The sequence below is a fragment of the Nelumbo nucifera genome, chromosome 1 (genome assembly GCF_055504915.1).
Source record: "Nelumbo nucifera cultivar China Antique chromosome 1, China Antique-T2T, whole genome shotgun sequence".
Classification (NCBI taxonomy): domain Eukaryota; kingdom Viridiplantae; phylum Streptophyta; class Magnoliopsida; order Proteales; family Nelumbonaceae; genus Nelumbo; species Nelumbo nucifera.
Genome location: NC_142649.1, coordinates 110,894,533 through 110,912,648, shown reverse-complemented (window position 1 = coordinate 110,912,648; position 18,116 = coordinate 110,894,533). Strand labels below are relative to the sequence as shown.

At 38.5% G+C, this 18,116-nt stretch overlaps 1 protein-coding gene across 1 annotated transcript; it reads right to left on the bottom strand.

The window, feature by feature from the left end:
* Positions 1-4,014: 4,014 nt before the first annotated feature.
* LOC104589312 (Chaperone DnaJ-domain superfamily protein) lies at positions 4,015-8,971 on the bottom strand. Its single transcript, XM_010247575.3, has 5 exons — positions 8,553-8,971; positions 7,997-8,071; positions 6,944-7,083; positions 5,330-5,467; positions 4,015-4,363 (listed from the first exon to the last, which is right to left on the bottom strand). The coding sequence occupies exons 1-5, from the start codon at positions 8,809-8,811 to the stop codon at positions 4,157-4,159; spliced, it is 819 nt and encodes a 272-aa protein (XP_010245877.1). The 5' UTR covers positions 8,812-8,971; the 3' UTR covers positions 4,015-4,156.
* Between the last annotated feature and the right edge of the window lie 9,145 nt (positions 8,972-18,116).

The window sequence follows — 18,116 nt, the reverse complement described above, 5'->3', positions numbered from 1 at the left end:
TCCACTTGGTTAGACTCAGTCGTCTAATTGCTAATGTTACAAACATCCTTTGAGCTTCCAACCAACCAAAAGAATGAAATGATCTGATGGCCAGTAATTGATTTTTACTCTTCACATGCTATTATTGTATTTCAGTCAGTCGACCAAAAGAATGCAAAAGTGGATGGTTAACGTCTTAGTGGCCATTCCATTAGTGAATTGTAAACTGTTAAAGTATCTCAACTGAATGCAAAAGTGGACCAATACACACGACACTACTGTGGACAAAACTGTCTATACCCATAGGAGCGTTCTGCAGGTGTATTGTGATTTGTCTACACTATACTAATTGATTCTATAAATCTCATGCAAGGTTTAAAAATTTGATACGATATGTCCGATACGGGGTGTATCGTAATGTATCTTTGAAAAAATACGGGATACACATGGAAATCATGTATCTCGTCTTTTTTCATGCATATTGGACTCATATTGGGGGCATATCGGGGTGTATCAGTAGTGTATTGATGAAAAATATATGGCCAAAAACTAGAAAAAAATAAAGGGGAAAGCAAACATATTTCCCTAAAATAAGCTTTCTTTCACTACTAATAAAAAAAATATGCTCTTTCGCCCCCCAAATGACTCTAAAACTTCAAACATCATTCCTAGAGTGCTAGATTTGCAAAAAATTGCAAGAAACAAGTGTGAATCATTAATTTTTTAAATTTTTAAAAATAAATATGGCAAAAATAGGTAAATTTTTCAATTTTTTATAATATTGTGTGATTTCTTTTTTTTTTTTTGAATGTTTGAATTTATGTTGATCTACATTTCTTACATTTAGAATCACAATTTTTTTTTGTGTTATCAGTAGATTTATGGAAATTTCATGAAGATATTTGGGGAAAATATAAATTAAAAAATACAATTTTTTCTCTGCCTATAAATACTAAATATGTTTTAGATCTATGGATTTATTTATCATATCCATAGAGCAATTGAAATTTATTCTTTAATTTTATTTTGTTTTTTTATATTTTTAGAATTAAAAAATAAATAATAATTAATTATATTTTATCATTTAATCACAAAAATTGAATATATTATAATTCTATGGATGATCTATCAAATCCACAACCCAATTGAAATTTCTTCTTTAATAATTATTTTTTATTTTTAAAATTAAAAAATAAATAATGAATTAATTATATTTTATCATTTGATCACAATGGTTGAATATATTATAATTCTATGGATGATCTATCATATCCACAAAGCAATTGAAATTTCTTCTTTAATAACTATTTTTTGAATATGTTATATAATGTTTATTTATTTTTATAATTTTTGGAAATAAATCATTATTAATTATATTTTCACTTAGGAGTTTTGTCAAGCATGTGTTATGGTTGGATATGAGAGTTGGGTTTTTCCCATCCCATAAAATATTAAAACTTGAGAATTATAGTTAAGCATAGGATTTTTAATGAAACTATAATTAATTACAATATATTTCTTCATAAAACCATTAAAATATATTAATTTAATGTATATACACCTATTGAAGTCTTATATTTAGTTTTATTGATGTATTTTTATGATTTATTAAAGTATTTATCAAGATTTTAAAAACTGACCCGGAAACGGAACCATTCTAGCCATCGATTTCTGGGTCAGCGGTTCGACTGTTTGGGTCAAACGGTTCAAACAATTTGAGCATCTTACCCATTAGATTGGAATATTAGGGTAAGATGCATACTATATAAGAAGGTTGAAATTTGAAAGAAAATTGTCGATTGAACTGAAAGAGTTTAGAAGAAGTAGAAGAAGAAGAAGAAGAAGAAGAAGAAGAAGAAGAAGAAGAAGAGGAGGAGGAGGACTTGCAGGCTTGCAGCGGCGACGACGACGGCAACGGCGATGGCGAACTACATCGGCGGCGTTCTCAGTCTCAGATCTCACTCTCTCTCTCACCTTCTTGCACGAGAAAGACAGATTTGAGATTTCTCAGTCTTAGATCTGAGATTTCTCATATTTGATATCTGAGCAGCAAACCGTTCTTCAAGGTGGACGGTTTATCGATCAAACCGTCCAGGTCAACGGTTCGTTGACTAATTCAACGGTTTTTGACCAAATGCCAGGTTTGGGGTAAAACGGAACCGATCGCTTAAACGGTTTCCGGTCTGAACGGTCTAACCATTCGGGTCAATGACGGTTCAAAAACATTGGTATTTGTAGTGTTTCCAAGCATTTCTATGCATATCTTAGTTTTTCTCCAATACGCATGTGTATCCAAAGCGTATCTTGATACATCTCTTAAAATTGTATTTTCGATACTTTGAACCTTGATCTCATGTACAACTTATGAGATAATTTACACAATCGATCATGTAGGGGTGCAAATGGATCGAATCGGACCTTGATTTGAATCCAATCTGATAGCAGAATACAAGATCTGATCAGATCTGATTCGATTCGATCCGAAGATCCGATTGGATTTCGCTAATGGTGATTCAAATTTGAATCCATTAAGGATGTCAGATATCTTAATCTAATCCGAGTTGTTTCAAATTATGAAAAATTTAATAAATTATTAAAAGAAAAAACAAAAATGTGTATATAAAGAAAAACAAAAAAATATAAGTATTTTTCAACTATTTTCATCATATATATTAATATATACATGTCTTTTTTACAAAAAAAATTACAAAAAATGCAATACAAACATATTTATAAATAAATATATTAATACATACATGTATTTTTATAAGTAAATATGTTTATAAATATATACATATATAGGTTGGATCGGATCCTATCGGACCGAATAGGGGTGATCTGAATTCCGATTGGATCCGATCCATTTGCACACCCATGTGATCATGAATGAAAAGAAAAAACCACAATTTAATCCAAAAATAATTTGAAATAATAATATAAAATAATAATAGATAAAATAAAACACCAATACGTAATTACTAACAAATATATTTATCATTATAATATTAACTTCAATAATAAATAGTTTAAAAATAATTTTAATATAAATTAAAATATATTAAAAGATTAAATAAAATGAGGATAGTTGGACTAGTGTTAACACACATGCATTACACTAAATCCTTCCCACAAATTGTTTAGATCATAGTGTGGCTCATCCATGAGAAAATATTGTGCGTGATAAATTGGGGTGTGATCCGTCCCTGTCCATGCTATTTTGTGGACGAGTACTGTTCACACAAAGCAGAACACCACATTCTATCATGGACAGGACCAAAACAGTATTGTCCGTGATACTTTCACACTATCGAACACCCTCTAAAGCTTCCATTAGGGAGCTCACTACCTCTTTAAAGAATCATTCACTAAGACCCCATTTGATTCACGAGAATCCAATTGTTTGATTGAATGAAATTGGGATGTAGCCCATCCCTATCTACGCTATTTTGTAGAGGGCACCATCCACACAAAGCAAAACACCACATTCTATCATGGATAGGACTATAACAGTCCCATCCATGATATTTTTCACGAGATCGACTTCAGTTAGTGCAAGATCTGTTTGAACACAATTCAAACAGCCTTTATAGCCTTGCATTTATAATACCTCCGTACTTCTGTGCTTTATTTCATGGGAGATATTCCCAATGCAAAATTAAAAAGACTATTGGAACGGAACTTGCATTGACTGAATCCAATTTCATTTTTCACACTACCAAACACCATCTAAAGCTTCCATTAGGGAGCTACTTTAAAGAATTATTCACTAGGCCCCATTTGGTTCACAAGAATCCAATTGTTTGGTTGAGCAAAGTTGGAACCCCATTCCCATTCCTGCTGGAATGGCATTTCCTCATTTGAAGGAATGGTCATTCATTATCCCTCCCTTAAGAATAAAATCTGATTCCAACCGCAAACCAAACAGACCCTAAAAAAGAAAGCAATAAGTCCTTCGGTTCACCCGCTTACCTATTCTCCTTGTATGATTACGGGATCTTGATTTTTCAGAGTAGTACTGCAGAGGAGAGAGAGATCTTTCTAAAGTATCCAGAAAGAATAATATATACAGTTGTGTACAACAGGAATATGAATCACCCACCAGAAACACCATATTTCTTGGGGAGCCAAATCCATGGAAGTGCTTATTTACAATAGGAACCAATATTCAGCAAATAGTCTACAATGTATCATCATCTGTATCAAGTTCAAGCCCTTCTGCAGCTAAAAGCTGAGAAATGACCTTTTTCTTTTCATCTTCTGCCTTTTTCCGCATTAGATCCCTTTTCTTGAGGACCAGTGTATGTCGCCTAAGAGTATTTGAGAAATTCTCCATAGATGCCTTTTTCTCTTTTGCCAGGATCCTCCTCTCTTCCTCTGGATCAATCTGTTATACCATCCAAATCATAAATTTGATGTTAGAACTTAGAAATAATAGCACAGAACCATGAAAAGAATTAAAAGTATAAAAGTAACCGTGGCTGTACATGAGAACAAAACCTTGAAGGTAATCCTAGGTTTAAGAGTTTCACAAAGTAAAAGCCATAATGGGATCACTTGGAAGGCACACATCGACACCAAATGATTGGAGCTAATCAGGTATGCAGAACTTGGCAAGTCCTACTTAAAACACCAAAATCTAAAATTTAGGCTGTGTTTGGATTGAAGGAAAAAGTAGGGAAAGGTTTCCCTACCTTTCCCTTCGTTTCCTTACCTTTTCCTTCAAACCAAACATAGCCTTATTGTATTCGCATGATTAGAAATAAACAAAAATAAGTGGGTCTGCCTTATTTTCTCATAAATGTCAAGATTCATATAAATTAACAAACTAAGATTTTTATCAGGCACCATCTAACTTTTCTCTCAGATCATAAACATGTGGACCAGATATTGACCCATTTATGATTAGGTCCAAGGTTTTGAACCCAGACCCTGCTAATCCAGCCGCATGGGGAATCAGATACCCATTGCCATTGGTATCAGATTACTTGCTTTGCAAGTGACAAGCAAAGAAGCTCAAGAAACCCCATAGGAATTGATAGTTAATCCAATTTATTTCAATCGATTTATAGCCAAATATCTATTTGGTCCTTATGCATGTCCTTAATACACCTAGATATGGTGGAAGACCACCCCTCCATATCTCACATCTTGCAGATCAATGGCATTACTTTGAATATTACAACTCTCTTTTTTAATAAATCCCTATTAATCATCTTATTGGTGAAGAAAGAAAATATCAAACTGTGCAGAATTTATATTCTTCTTATTGTGTGAATGAAATGTTACCCATTAAGTGTTCTCATGGCAAGATCATCCATGAACAGGTAAGCATTTAAGAAAAATTCAATACCTTTGAACGAGAGAGACGTCGTGCACGAAGATTCATCTCACGCTGCTGCATCTCAGCCCAAGCTGAAATCGCCATATCACCACGCTGATCAAAAGCCTTTCGTTTTTTAATAAGCCACTCCATCCATGCTTGAGAAGCCTGACAGAACAGTAGCAAACAAATGAGGCTACTGAGTCCACAATGAGAATAAACAAGAACCAGCCAATGGTTAGAGCCTTCGCACAATTCTAAATCAACTTGCCTACAATCATAGTTTTCAAGGTTCTGAGGCAAGGCTAAGCAATAGGGGATGCCTTGTTACCCAGTTGCCTATGCAGACACCTAGGCGTCACCTAGGTGATGGGATTTTTTTTAATAAAAACCATGAATGCAAGGGTAATTCCCTAGGTTCCATGGCAAGCAATAACCATCTTTCACTATTAATTGTTTAAAATCTTCTAAATAATGTATAGACTTCATTTACAACATAGAAAATCAACACATTCATGGAAGTTACCTTTTCTCAAAAGAAAAAGAAAAGAAAAGAAAATCAACATATTCCATAAAAAGATGGAATAAAGAAAAGACATTTCAAAAACTAAAGGGGCTGAGCCTCTATTTTTGCCCTAGGGAAAGAAGAAAAGAAAAGAAAGGATGAAATTTTGAGTTCTTCCATGCTTATTATTTAAGGTTTTGAAGTCTTCGAGGGTTCAAGAGTCAAGACAATATACATCTTGATTGAACCCTAATAAATAATAAAAATAATAAAAAGAAACTAGTATTTTAACTTAAACTAAATAATTTAGTTTAATAATGTCTGTTTTATTTAATGTAATCTCAGAATGTTAACAATATAAAAGTATACAACAACTCTGTGTAAAAATATCTTGGTGATTAAGTGAGGCAACCCTCTAGGCCTCCATGAGTGTTTTTAGGAATGGAGCGGGCTGGAGCCGGGATGGGTAGCCACTCCCCATCCCCATCCCTGTCCCTGTCCCTGTCCCTGTCCCCACCAACGGGGACAAAGCTTTCCCCATCCCCACCTTTTTTATGAAGCCAACTTCATTTTATTTTTTATTTCATTTTCATTTACAATCCTATCAAAAAGATCCAAATATATTCAAACATATTCAACCATATTTAAAAAAAATAGTAAAATAGTATATAATATTATTACTAAGCGGAGATCCTCGTGGGGCGAGCATCGGGGACCCTGTGGGGTGGGGAGAGCTCCCCATCCCCACCAACAGAGATGGAAATTTCTCCATCCCAATCCCCGTGGGAGGAAAATCATCCCCAGCCCCATTCAGGGTGGGTCCCCACAAGGATTAGGGAAATGGAGAAAATTGCCATCCCTAAGCGCCTCATCACCATTGTTTGTGTTTTATTGGAGGATAGAAAGTAAGTGTTATGCCATGTCCAATGTAGGTAATTTGGATAAAATGAAGGATCCATGCTAAGGGTTCAGTAGCTAGCCAGCTACGCAATAATGCTTAGGAGAAAATATCAGCTAAGCTTTTGACAAAAATTAAAAGAAATCCTTAAACAAAATAACTAGTAGTCTAATCATATTGGCTAGTGCTATCTAATGATCATCAAAATTGATGTGAAAAATAACCAAAAGTTACCAGTTACCTTCAATGGATTGACACGATGATCATTGTCATATTGTCTTCGCTTTTCCTCGTCTATGAGCAACTCATAAGCTGCTTGAATCTTAATGAACCGACTTTCAGCCGTTTCCCCTTCCTCGAGAGTCCCCCTTCCATCATACACTTTGAACAAGGAAAACGATCTGATAATGACTTAAATGTTGATGCAAACACAGTAGCAGATATCTGAAGTTGAGACCTAACTTATTACCTGGTTTGGCCCCCAGTCCAGGTATAGGTCATTTCAATGCAATGTTTATACAATTGTAAGTTACAGAGTTCAATGCAAAAATGACTTCACTCAATGTGGCTCTCTAAACTTCATAATTTAAAGTATGTAATTGCATTCTGCATCACTTTGAACAGAGTCCAATAGTAAGTTTCCCACTGTTCATCTCATATGAGCCCCAAGCTAGCAAAACCATGACTAGACAATCCTGAGCTCCTCACCCAAATCCTGGCACAAGCCTAAGCCCCAATTAATAGGGGGATAAGACCTGACCAAACTGGGAAAAGGACTGACAAGATCAACTTTCAGACATTCTACGAAATTGCAAAAGCATTGCAATATAGGAAAGACCCAACCTAACTGGGAAAAGTGATGGTGAGATTAGCTTTAGGCATTCAATAGCATTGCGATACCAACAAAATATAAGGGAACAATTATGGACCACCCAAGGAAGTTGCTTCTCTCACCCCTGCAAAGACCAGCTTATACAGTATAGACATCCCACAGCATTGCTATACCAATCAAATTTGCAGAACAATTAATGTCCTATACCATAACCTACATATAAAAGGCCATTACACAATGTTGATCCCAACCATCTGGGGTCTTGGGAAGGGTGGACTGGATAAGTGCCTAACCCTTTGGCTTTCTTAGAAAAGGACCTTGTTCAACAGACCCTATCCACATTAAATTCCAATACCATACCACTTTCTCTTAACAATGATATACGTTTATTTTGTACAAAAAGTACAACATCATATGGAATTCACATTTTAAAAAAGGCTGGATTAAGATTAAGAAACAAACCATCTGGGTGATAATATTTCGCTAAGCGTCTGTAAGCAGACTTTATTTTCTCTTCATCAGCATCCCTTTCCAGCACTGAGTTAAAAAACAAAAATGACAAGAAAATGTTTTAAATATTTAATCACCATCAGTTTACAATGAATCAAATAAGAAGAAGAAGTCTTCTAAGTGTGAAAAGAAAACAAAAAAGCCCCATCAATGTGACAAATTACATGCAGGCAAATGTGTATGTGCACATGCAACTGTATGCAGATACGCATACGATGACAAAGAGGTTTATTTCTTGAGAACATAACTTTATTTGTAAATATTGAATAAGTATAAGATCTTTGAGTGTAGAATGCAAGAAAGCTAGAGAAAAATGTTGATAAAGACAGGAGATAATATTTATTTATTAACAAGGCGAGAATTCAATATGCCTCATTACTATAGTTAATCTGACGCTATTTTCCACATGAAAACATCAAATAATTTGAGGAACCATTAAATCTATTACAACTCTACATGAAAATATTTTCAGTTGAGGAATAAAGATAGGGTTATGATGAAAATTTACCAAGAGTTTCATACGGAGATTTCTCATCAGTCCATTTCGTCGCCCTAACGAGTGTTCTCCTGGAATTCACACGGTACGCTGAATAGTTTCTCAGAACATCGGAGGTATCAAACCAAGGAGAGAACGATGATAGGGAAGAAACCCCAGATTTATAGCTGCAGTTGTTTCGAAAAGGGAGAGCTAATCGAGCTTGGTTTCTGCAACACATGAAGGAAGAGAATACCATGTGAGGCCGACATATTGCTCTGAGACTGCTCATCTTCTCTTGCGTTCCCGAAAAGAGATGGAGACTCAGAGAAGCGATCGAGAAGTGAATCGATTTTTCTTCCTTATTCACATGCAGAAGGAAATTTTGAATCTGGATTGCAAATTCTGAATTTTATACGGGGGATTTTCTGTTCTTTTTTTTTTTCTGTTTTACCGGGAAATATCAAATATGTGGATGGTTTCTTGTTTGAGTTTTGCTTCAGTGACAGTTGGAGTATAGCGGCTTTTCTACCAGTTCTACCCATAATTTCCGTTGAATTTACAAAGGGCCACTCTCCGTTTGTTTGGTTAGTTCCACACTTCCATGGCGGATGGCTTTACATCGGCGCTCAGGGGGAGTCCGGCACCATACTCGCACCGTTCGCGCAACATGAGGACGCGCCACGCGTCTTTTAATTCCTGCGTTGATTTAATACGTGCGAAATGAATTAAAAGGAGACTATCCTTCGTGCGTTTGCTTTTCTCATTAGTTCCATTCCACCTGCAGCTCGAGATTCATCGGACCCTGCCGTCGCCGGTCATTCTCACTCTCTTCCTTTCCAACCGTGGCGATTAACAGCCATCACCGGCAACCCCTCAGGTATTTTGGACTCTATCATGATAGAAGTCGGATTGTTATCACCGGTGACTAATAAAAGCCGGACTCCTATCAATCTCAGAATGGTTGAGGACAACACTGTCAATTCACTTCCTAAGCCCGAGTGGGATCAAGGTGATGACTGAGGAGTAGAACCCGAGGTGAATGAGGTTCTAGGTTTGAAATCCAGGTCCGGGGTCCAAGGTCTACTATCTCCGAGAACTAGCAAGGCGATTCTACAAAGACAAAAGAGTGTCAGAGGCCTCAGGTGAAGACCTAAGGCGGAGACTCCGACGATTAAGTTAGTATTGAGGTACGAGGTGCGAGCCCCCAAACAAAGTAACAAGAGAATAAGAGATCTCAAGTGCTAGTGACAGAGTCTTGAGTGTTCGATCCTTCCCTTTGTTAGACAGTGTATGCCCTTAGCTCCAATCAGAATGATGTACATTATAACATTTATTGTAAATGAATAAAATACATATTTGATTCATGTTATTATGGTGTGTTTCTGTGTAATACCCATAAACTGGACACATATGAGACTCGTGTTATTTTAGAATCTTCACACTCGTGTTATTTTAGAATCTTCACAGCCGTTGGATAGATCTGGAGAGATTTATCCTGCCAAGGCTGACACTGATGTGTCGCCAAGTTGGTTGGGGTGGCTTATCTCAGCTGCCAGGGTGAGACCTGAGGTACATGCAGTGTGGGGTTTCTTGAAACCCTGAACCAAATCAAAATTCCAGTATTGCCTTCGACCTTGGAGATTGATAGGCAAAACTGGAATGTTACACCTGACCCCTAGACTTGATTATGATACTGCACTAGGTGTCGGATTGGGCTATCTTTGATATGCCAATCAGTGAGATCCTTAGAGGGGGTAAAAACCTGGGTATATTGGGACAGTCCGAGAGTTCATCTGAGTGGGTAATTCCCCGGATCCATGTGAGTAGAGAGTGTAGCACTGTTCCTTCCAACCGAGGGAAATGTTCTCTCTTGTCGGGCAGTGTTTGATCATTATGGGCTGAGGGGTTAAGTGTAAAACCATTGAGGGTAATGGCTGATGGGCTAATCTTGCATTTGCCCATAGTCCTTGGGTTTTTATAAGGTAGCTTGACCTAGGGACCATTTAGTGTAAATGTTGGGCCCATTAAGAGCCCATGGTGATGGGCTCAGGGGTTCACTATCACCTACAGTGAATTCGGCCAGGCCTTGTAACAGAGGCTGGGCTGAACCCATGTGGTTGATGTGTAGATCAATGCTTGGGTCCCACGTCATACAAGGATACCCAACTGGGCAGTAGTTTGGAGGATAAGAGAGCACATGGACTTAATGGGCCTAAAGCACAATTCGAACTGGTTTAATATGATTAATTAAAGAGGGGTGGTTCTGGAATTTAGATCAACAGATAGGATAGGGAGTTATCCTTATCCACTCAGAGAGTCCAGATCCAAATAAAGATTTGGATTAGGAAATTCCTAATGAAATTAGGAGGGCTGATCTTTATCTGTAGATAAGATAAGGGATTATCCTTATCTCTTAAAGAGAGTCAAGATCCAAATGCAAGATTTGGATTAAGAAACTCCTAATAGGATTAGGAGAACCTCTCTTTAAGGCTACAAATAGAGGAGGAGGGTGAACCCCAATTCACCCCAAATCAAATTACAAATTCAAGAGAGAAGACAACTGTAGTTGGACTAATGCCATCTTCTGCTCTTGCCTTCTCCTATTGTTGCCGCCATAGCCAGTTCGATCTCCACCTATAGGAGCGATCAAGAAAGGTTCTTGATATCAGTTTTTGGAGAAAAACTGATCTGAAGTCGTGCTCACTCACCCTCAATCGGATTCTTGGTAAAGAATCAGGTTCTTGCTGATCTCCTTGGGCGTGAACACCTTCATTGGGAGTTACTACTACTCTGTATCAGGTATATCCCTCTCCTTCCTTTTTGTTTTCAGATCTAGTCTGGTTTAGGTTCAAGATTGATCCTTGAAAATGCAACTTTCTAAAATAGGGAATGTGATTCCCACATGGGAGAGAGAAATTTTTGAAATTTCACCCAACCTACATGTAGGGTTCAGCTATCCATATGATGGATCTCTCATCCCTTCAGTGGTATCAGAGCTAGGTTCAAATCTTGAACTGAAATTGGATAGATTTGAAACTGCGCAAATGGGCAGAAGGCGTTCTACCCGATTTGCGCAAATAAGAGATTTTCTGGGAAATCGGTTCCCAGATTAAGGGCGATTGGTCTGAAATTAAATCTAATTTATATTTAGAATTGTTCTTTATATTTATCTTGATTTATGGGTTGTTCGTACGATCGAGATCGTCTCCTTGATTGGCGCAAGAAATCTGCGCTTTGCAGTTCTTTACATTCTGGTATGTAATTAATTTTTTTATTTTCTAGACTGAATGTATAGGAATTCGATCTGATGTAATTTTAATAGAAAATTAGGTTTTTTTTTTTATTTCAATCAAGATCGAAGCTGATTGCACAGAAGGAAGGATTTTCGCAGATTAGGGTTCGCCCATCTGCGATTTGCAATTTGAGAAACTACAAGCTGTGAACTAACCTCTGTTTTGCATGGTAGCAGGTCTGCGAATTGCCCTAGTACTGATTCTTGAATGTCTTTTATCAGTAACTTAATTTCAGATCAATTCTTGAATTAAAAATCAAACCCTAGACCCATTCGAACTAGATTGGACCGAATCTATGGTTCGATGGGGGCTATTCTCAGCCCTAATTTTTCACTCTTGGATCAAGGGATTGATAGTTAATTGCAAGATCTAATTCGACCCATACTTGTAAAGCCCAGTTTTAATGTGTTAAAACTTCTTAAGCCCATTAACTGCATAAAAGCTATATGGGCCGAACTACTCTTTGCTATTCAACCCATATACCTAGATAATATTAATCAGTAATATTATGAATCATTATGGGCTTTAATAATGGGTTTTACATATATTAATTGATTGGATCAATTTTATCCCTACATGTGATGTATGAATGTGTGATATGCAACGTTCATGGGCCATAAGTACTTGGCCCATACTGATACGATAGTGGCTCTTGCGCACACCATGGCTGAATGCACATCATTGCCATGGTGTCCCTAAAGATCATTGGATGATCCTCCTTTTGTGATGGGCCCCACACCTCCTCAAGAGGAACCGTGTGGATCCCTCGCCGTTTAAGGCCCACCGAAATCTGGCTTATGAAAGTCAGTGGGAGCCACTTTGGTTTGACCTAAATTAAATTAGGGCGTAACTTTTGTTCCCTCCTGAAATATGAGTGCATGTGATAGTGAGATTCATATGATGAACTCTCTAAAGGCCTTCCATCATTAGCATGAAGATGGGTCCTTCAGTATTGAGGAAACACACCATAAAATTGGGCTATCCATTTGCTGCTGGATCTGTTGGAATGTTTCATAAGATGATAAGGGTGTCATAGACCGATGTGGAAGGGGCCTATCCTAAAATGGAAGACTCTCTCATGGTACCTTGGCGTTCACGAATATGATGGGTGAGCACTCACTGAACAGAAATGTTTAACCTAAAATGGCAATGAACCTTGTCTGATAGAGGCCAAAGGAAAAACTCATACGATGAGTTTAATGACCCTTCACAGAAAGGTGGTGGGGTTATGTAGCAAAAACAGTTGGCTCCATGCACCTTATGTGATTTCCCACATTTTCAGAGACATAATTCGTAGTCTCCGAAACAGAAATAGGGGGGAAATCTCATAGATGAATAAATGGAAATGTAACATAGATTAAAAGCCATATCATTGCTTCCTTGGATAATCCCTAGCCCGCTGCTATATCATTACTTCCTTGGATAATCCGATATAGCGACAGTTTGATCAGATTGAATTGTCCAAGGATATATTGGATAGTCTGAGAACAATGTGTGAAGAGTAGAATCGTTTTACTCGGTAGAAGGTCTTGAAACAGTTCATGACCGTGCAGATGTCCTGGTGGGTATCCTACCAGTTCATAGCACTGGTCCTTGGTTTCCACGTGTTTTTCACGTGTTTCTCACACTTTATGTCAGTGGCTTAGTTAATGGGTCTGCTACATTTTCCGCTGATGCTACCTTCTGAATTAGGATGTCCCCTCTTCCAACTATCTCCCGCAGTACATGGAACTTCCTCTCGATCTTCGACTTCGAGTGGGCTCGTGGCTCCTTAGCTTGAGAAATAGCTCCAGTGTTGTCACACAACAATGCAATGGGTGATGTGCTGGATGGAACTACTCCCAATTCGTGAATGAACTTCTTCATCCATACGACTTCTTTGGCAGCTTCACTTGCAGCAATGTATTTGGCCTCGGTATTGGAATCCGCCGTGGACCCCAATTTGCTGATTTTCCAGCAAACAACACACGATCCTATCACGAAACATATCCAGATGTAAAAACATATCCAACTGTGGGCAGATGCAAGATTAGCCCATCAAGCATTACCCTCAATGCTCTTACACTTAACCTCTCTGTACATAATGATCAAACACTGCCCAACAAGAGAGGACCTCTCCCTCGGCTACAAAGAAGAGTGCTACACTCTCTACTCACATGGATCCGGGGAATTAAAACCTTTTGCAAACATTTTGCAACCATAATATATATATATATATATGTATATCTCTATATAAATATATTTTGCCAAACAAATTTCAACGGTTGAAATCAATTGCCGGCAGTTTTGGTTTCCATCAGAGAGAGTGCATCTCCGATCATTCACTTTGTCCGACAAAGGGGCGGATCCTGTCACTATGATCACCCACTCAGATGAATTCTTGGACTGTCCCAATAAACCTAGGTTTTGACCCCCTCTAAGGATCTCACTGATTGGCATATCAAAGACAGCCTAATCTGACACCTAGTGCAGTATCATAATCGAGTCTAGGGGTCAAGAGTAACATTCCAGTTTTGCCCATAAATCTCTAAGGTCCAGGGCAATACTGGAATTCTGGTCTGGTTTAGGGTTTCAAGAAACCCCACACTGCATGTACCTCAGGTCTCACCTTAGAAGATGAGACAATCCACCCCAACCAACTTGGCGGCACATCAGTGTCAGCCTTGGCAGGATAAATCTCCCCAGATCTATCCAACGACTGTGAACATTCTAAACTAACACGAGTCTCATATGTGTCCAATTTAAGGGTATTACACAGAAACACACCATAATAACATGAATCAAATATGTATTTTATTCATTTACAATAAATGTCATAATGTACATCATTTTGATTAGAGCTAAGGGCATACACTATCTAACAACTCCCACTTGCACTTAGGTGCAATCTGGTATAAATCGGAGTCCCATGCTTTCCACGTGTTTCTCAAACAATTTTTGTGTCAGTGGCTTAATCAATGGGTCTGCTACATTCTGAATCAGGATGTCCCATCTTCCAACTATCTCCCGCAGTACATGGTATTTCCTCTCGATGTGCTTGGACTTCAATTGGGCTCGTGGCTCCTTAGCCTGAGCGATAGCTCCAATGTTGTCACACAATAGTGGAATGGGTGATGTGCTGGATGGAACTACTCCCAATTCATGAATGGACTTCTTCATCCATACGGCTTCTTTGGCAGCTTTACTTGCGGCAATGTATTCGGCTTCGGTTGTAGAATCCATAGTGGACCCCTGTTTGCTGCTTTTTGCAGCAAACAACACATGATCCTATCGTGAAAACATACCCAGATATAGGCTTTCTATCATCTGGATCTGACTGGAAGTCGACATCAGTATACCCCTGGATCTGTAGTGAACTACCATCGAATACCAGACAAAACTCTTTTTTCCTTCGAAGGTACTTTAGTATGTTTTTCACAATAGTCCAATGCTCCTGTCCTGGGTTTGACTGGAATCTGCTTACTACACTCACTGCCCGAGAGATGTCAGGGCGAGTGCACAGCATGGCATACATGATGCTCTCTACGATTGAGGCATAGGGAACGTCCTTCATCCCTTAATCTCCTCGAGAGTCTTGGGAGACATACCCTTGGAGAGAGTGACTCCATGCCTGAAAAGAACATTTACTTTCTTGGTGTTCTCCATGCTGTATCTCTTGACTATCCTGTCAATGTAAGCAGATTGAGATAATCCTATTATCCTCTTCGATCTATCTCTATAGAGCCGAAGACCTAGTATGTAGGAGACTTCCCCAAGAACTTTCATGGAGAATTGCTGTGAAAGCCATACTTTCACCGTAGTCAACATTCCTACATCATTCTCAATGAGTAGAATGTCATCTACATACAGAACTAGGAATGTAACCTTATCCCCCATTGGATTTCCTGTAAACATAGGGCTCATCCGGATTCTGCTCAAAGTCAAACCTTTTGACGGTAGAGTCAAACCGGATGTTCCAACTTCTAAAAGCTTGCTTAAGTCTATATATGGATCGATCTAATTTACATACCATGTGTTTCTGACCCGCAGCTATAAAACCTTGTGATTGCTGCATATAAATATCTTCACTAAGATCTCCATTCAGGAACGCAGTTTTGACATCCATTTGCCAAATCTCGTAATCATGGTATGCTGCTTCAGCTAGCAGGATCCTAATGGATTTGCCAAATCTCGTTCTTTTAACATGTGCCGGACAACCCCAAATCTTCAAGTGTCTCACACTTGGTTTATTACCGATCCAAAGCTCATAGGGAGTCTTCGGAACTAATTTGGTTGGAACCCGATTCAGCACGTATATTGCAGTCTCTAATGCGTATCCCCAAAAAGATGTGGGTAACTCTGACTGTACGAGAAGTGACCGGACCATATCCAATTAAGTCCTATTCCTCATCTCTGAAACACCGTTAAGCTGTGGTGTAGCAGGAGGAGTCAACTGTGATACTATCCTGTTGACCTTCAAGTAGTCCCTGAATTCGTCAGAGAGATACTCGCCACCTCGATCCGATCGAAGGGTCTTAATTTCTCTCCCCAACTGTTTCTCGACCTTTTGTCTGAACTCCTTGAACTTTTCAAAGGATTCAAACTTGTGTCTCATCAGGAACACGTAACCATACCGAGAATAATTATCGGTAAATGTAATGAAATACACGTGCTAGTTACGAGTCCTAACACTTAGGGGACCACATACATCAGTATGTATAAGGTCAAGCATGCCCGTACATCTTTTAGGCTTACCGTTAAATGGTCGTTTCGTCATCTTACCCTGAAGGCAAGGCTCACAAGTGGGAAGATCTTTTACAGTTAGAAAATCCAAAGGACCATCCTTTACCAACCTTGTGATACGATCAATGCTAATATGGCCAAGTCGGTAATGCTACAGACACGTGGGATTAACTGTATCATTGATTCTTTTCTTGGGGATATCAGTCGACGTAGTTTCGACTATGTTAGTTTATAAAGAAGGATGTAGAACATAGAGACCGTTCTCCAGTTCCCCATATGCGATGAATTTGTTGTTTCTTTTGATAGTAATCGTATTACTAAAGTAGACAGAATATCCATCCGCACACAGTTTTAGATAGAAATCAAATTTCTTCTTAAATTCTGTATAAAAAGACAGTCTTTAAGTACAATGGATCATTCTCTAAAAATTAATTCTATGGTTCCTATGGCCATAGCTGCAACACTTGCAGAAGTCCCCAAGTAAAGCGTTACTTCTCCTTAACTCAGCCTTCTGTTTACCTTGAATCCTTGTAGTGAGTTACACGCATGAGTTGAAGCCTCAGAGTCAATACACCAGGACGTAGAAGTAACCAACAAATTGGTTTCTATGACACAGGATTCAAAATTACCTTTCTTGGATTCCAGGTATTGAGGACAATTCCTCTTCCAGTGGCCGCCCTGATGGCAGAAATGACAGGCATCTGATGCCTTGTCTTTCCTCTGCTTCTTGGGTTTGGTGGCTTTCTTCTGGGGCTTTCTCTTTGCCCTCCTCTTCTTGCCCTTCTTGCCAGTTTCAACAAGCATGGCTAGGGGCTCATCTTTCTTAATCAGTTCTTCGACCCTCTTTAACATATTGCTGAGTTCCTGAATGCTGACATTCAACTTATTCATATTATAGTTCATTATGAACGGATTGAAGAACGGAGGCAAAGAGTTGAGAATGGCGTCTATCTGGGTCATATGATCCAGCTCGGATCCAAGAGCCTCAAGCTCGTTAATATAACCCATCATCCGAAGACAATGGTCATGAACTTGCTGCCCCTTGGACATCTGTGCGGTCATGAATTGATTCAAGACCTTCTGTCGAGTAGAACTATTCTTCTCTTCATACATTATCTTTAAACTATCCAATATGTCCTTGGCTAGTTCGATCTGATCAAACTGCCTCTGTATCGGATTGTCCAGTGAGGCAATGATGTAACACCGGGCGAGGGAGTTTTTCTCCTACCATTCTTGATAGTCCCTTCTCCGTGCCTCAGAAGCCCTATCTCCCGGACGTTCTGGGGTAGGATTCTTGGCCACCATATCCAGCTTTTCAGAAGTCAAGACCAGCATAAGGTTACGGTACCAGTCAACATAGTTTGGGCCCTTAAGCTTGTTGTCATCAAGAAGGTTTGCAAATTGTCCATTTGGCATTTTTTGATAAAGGAGCAAACATCAGTCTACAACCTAATTTGATTCATGTTATCCACATAGATATGCTTTTAATCTATGATCCATTCCCATTTATTCATCTCTGAGATTTCCCTCCTATCTCAGTGACGGAGACTACGAATTGTCTCTGAAAATGTGGAAAACC

Bases quoted from the DNA above. Each gene is read 5' to 3' on its own strand.
- LOC104589312 (XM_010247575.3), bottom strand. From the start codon at position 8,811: ATGAGCAGTCTCAGAGCAATATGTCGGCCTCACATGGTATTCTCTTCC. The intron at 8,072-8,552 runs GTAAATTTTCAT...TTTTTAACTCAG, and splicing joins ATCTCCGTATGAAACTCTTG to TGCTGGAAAGGGATGCTGAT. The intron at 5,468-6,943 runs GTAACTGGTAAC...CTGTTCTGTCAG, and splicing joins ATCGTGTCAATCCATTGAAG to GCTTCTCAAGCATGGATGGA.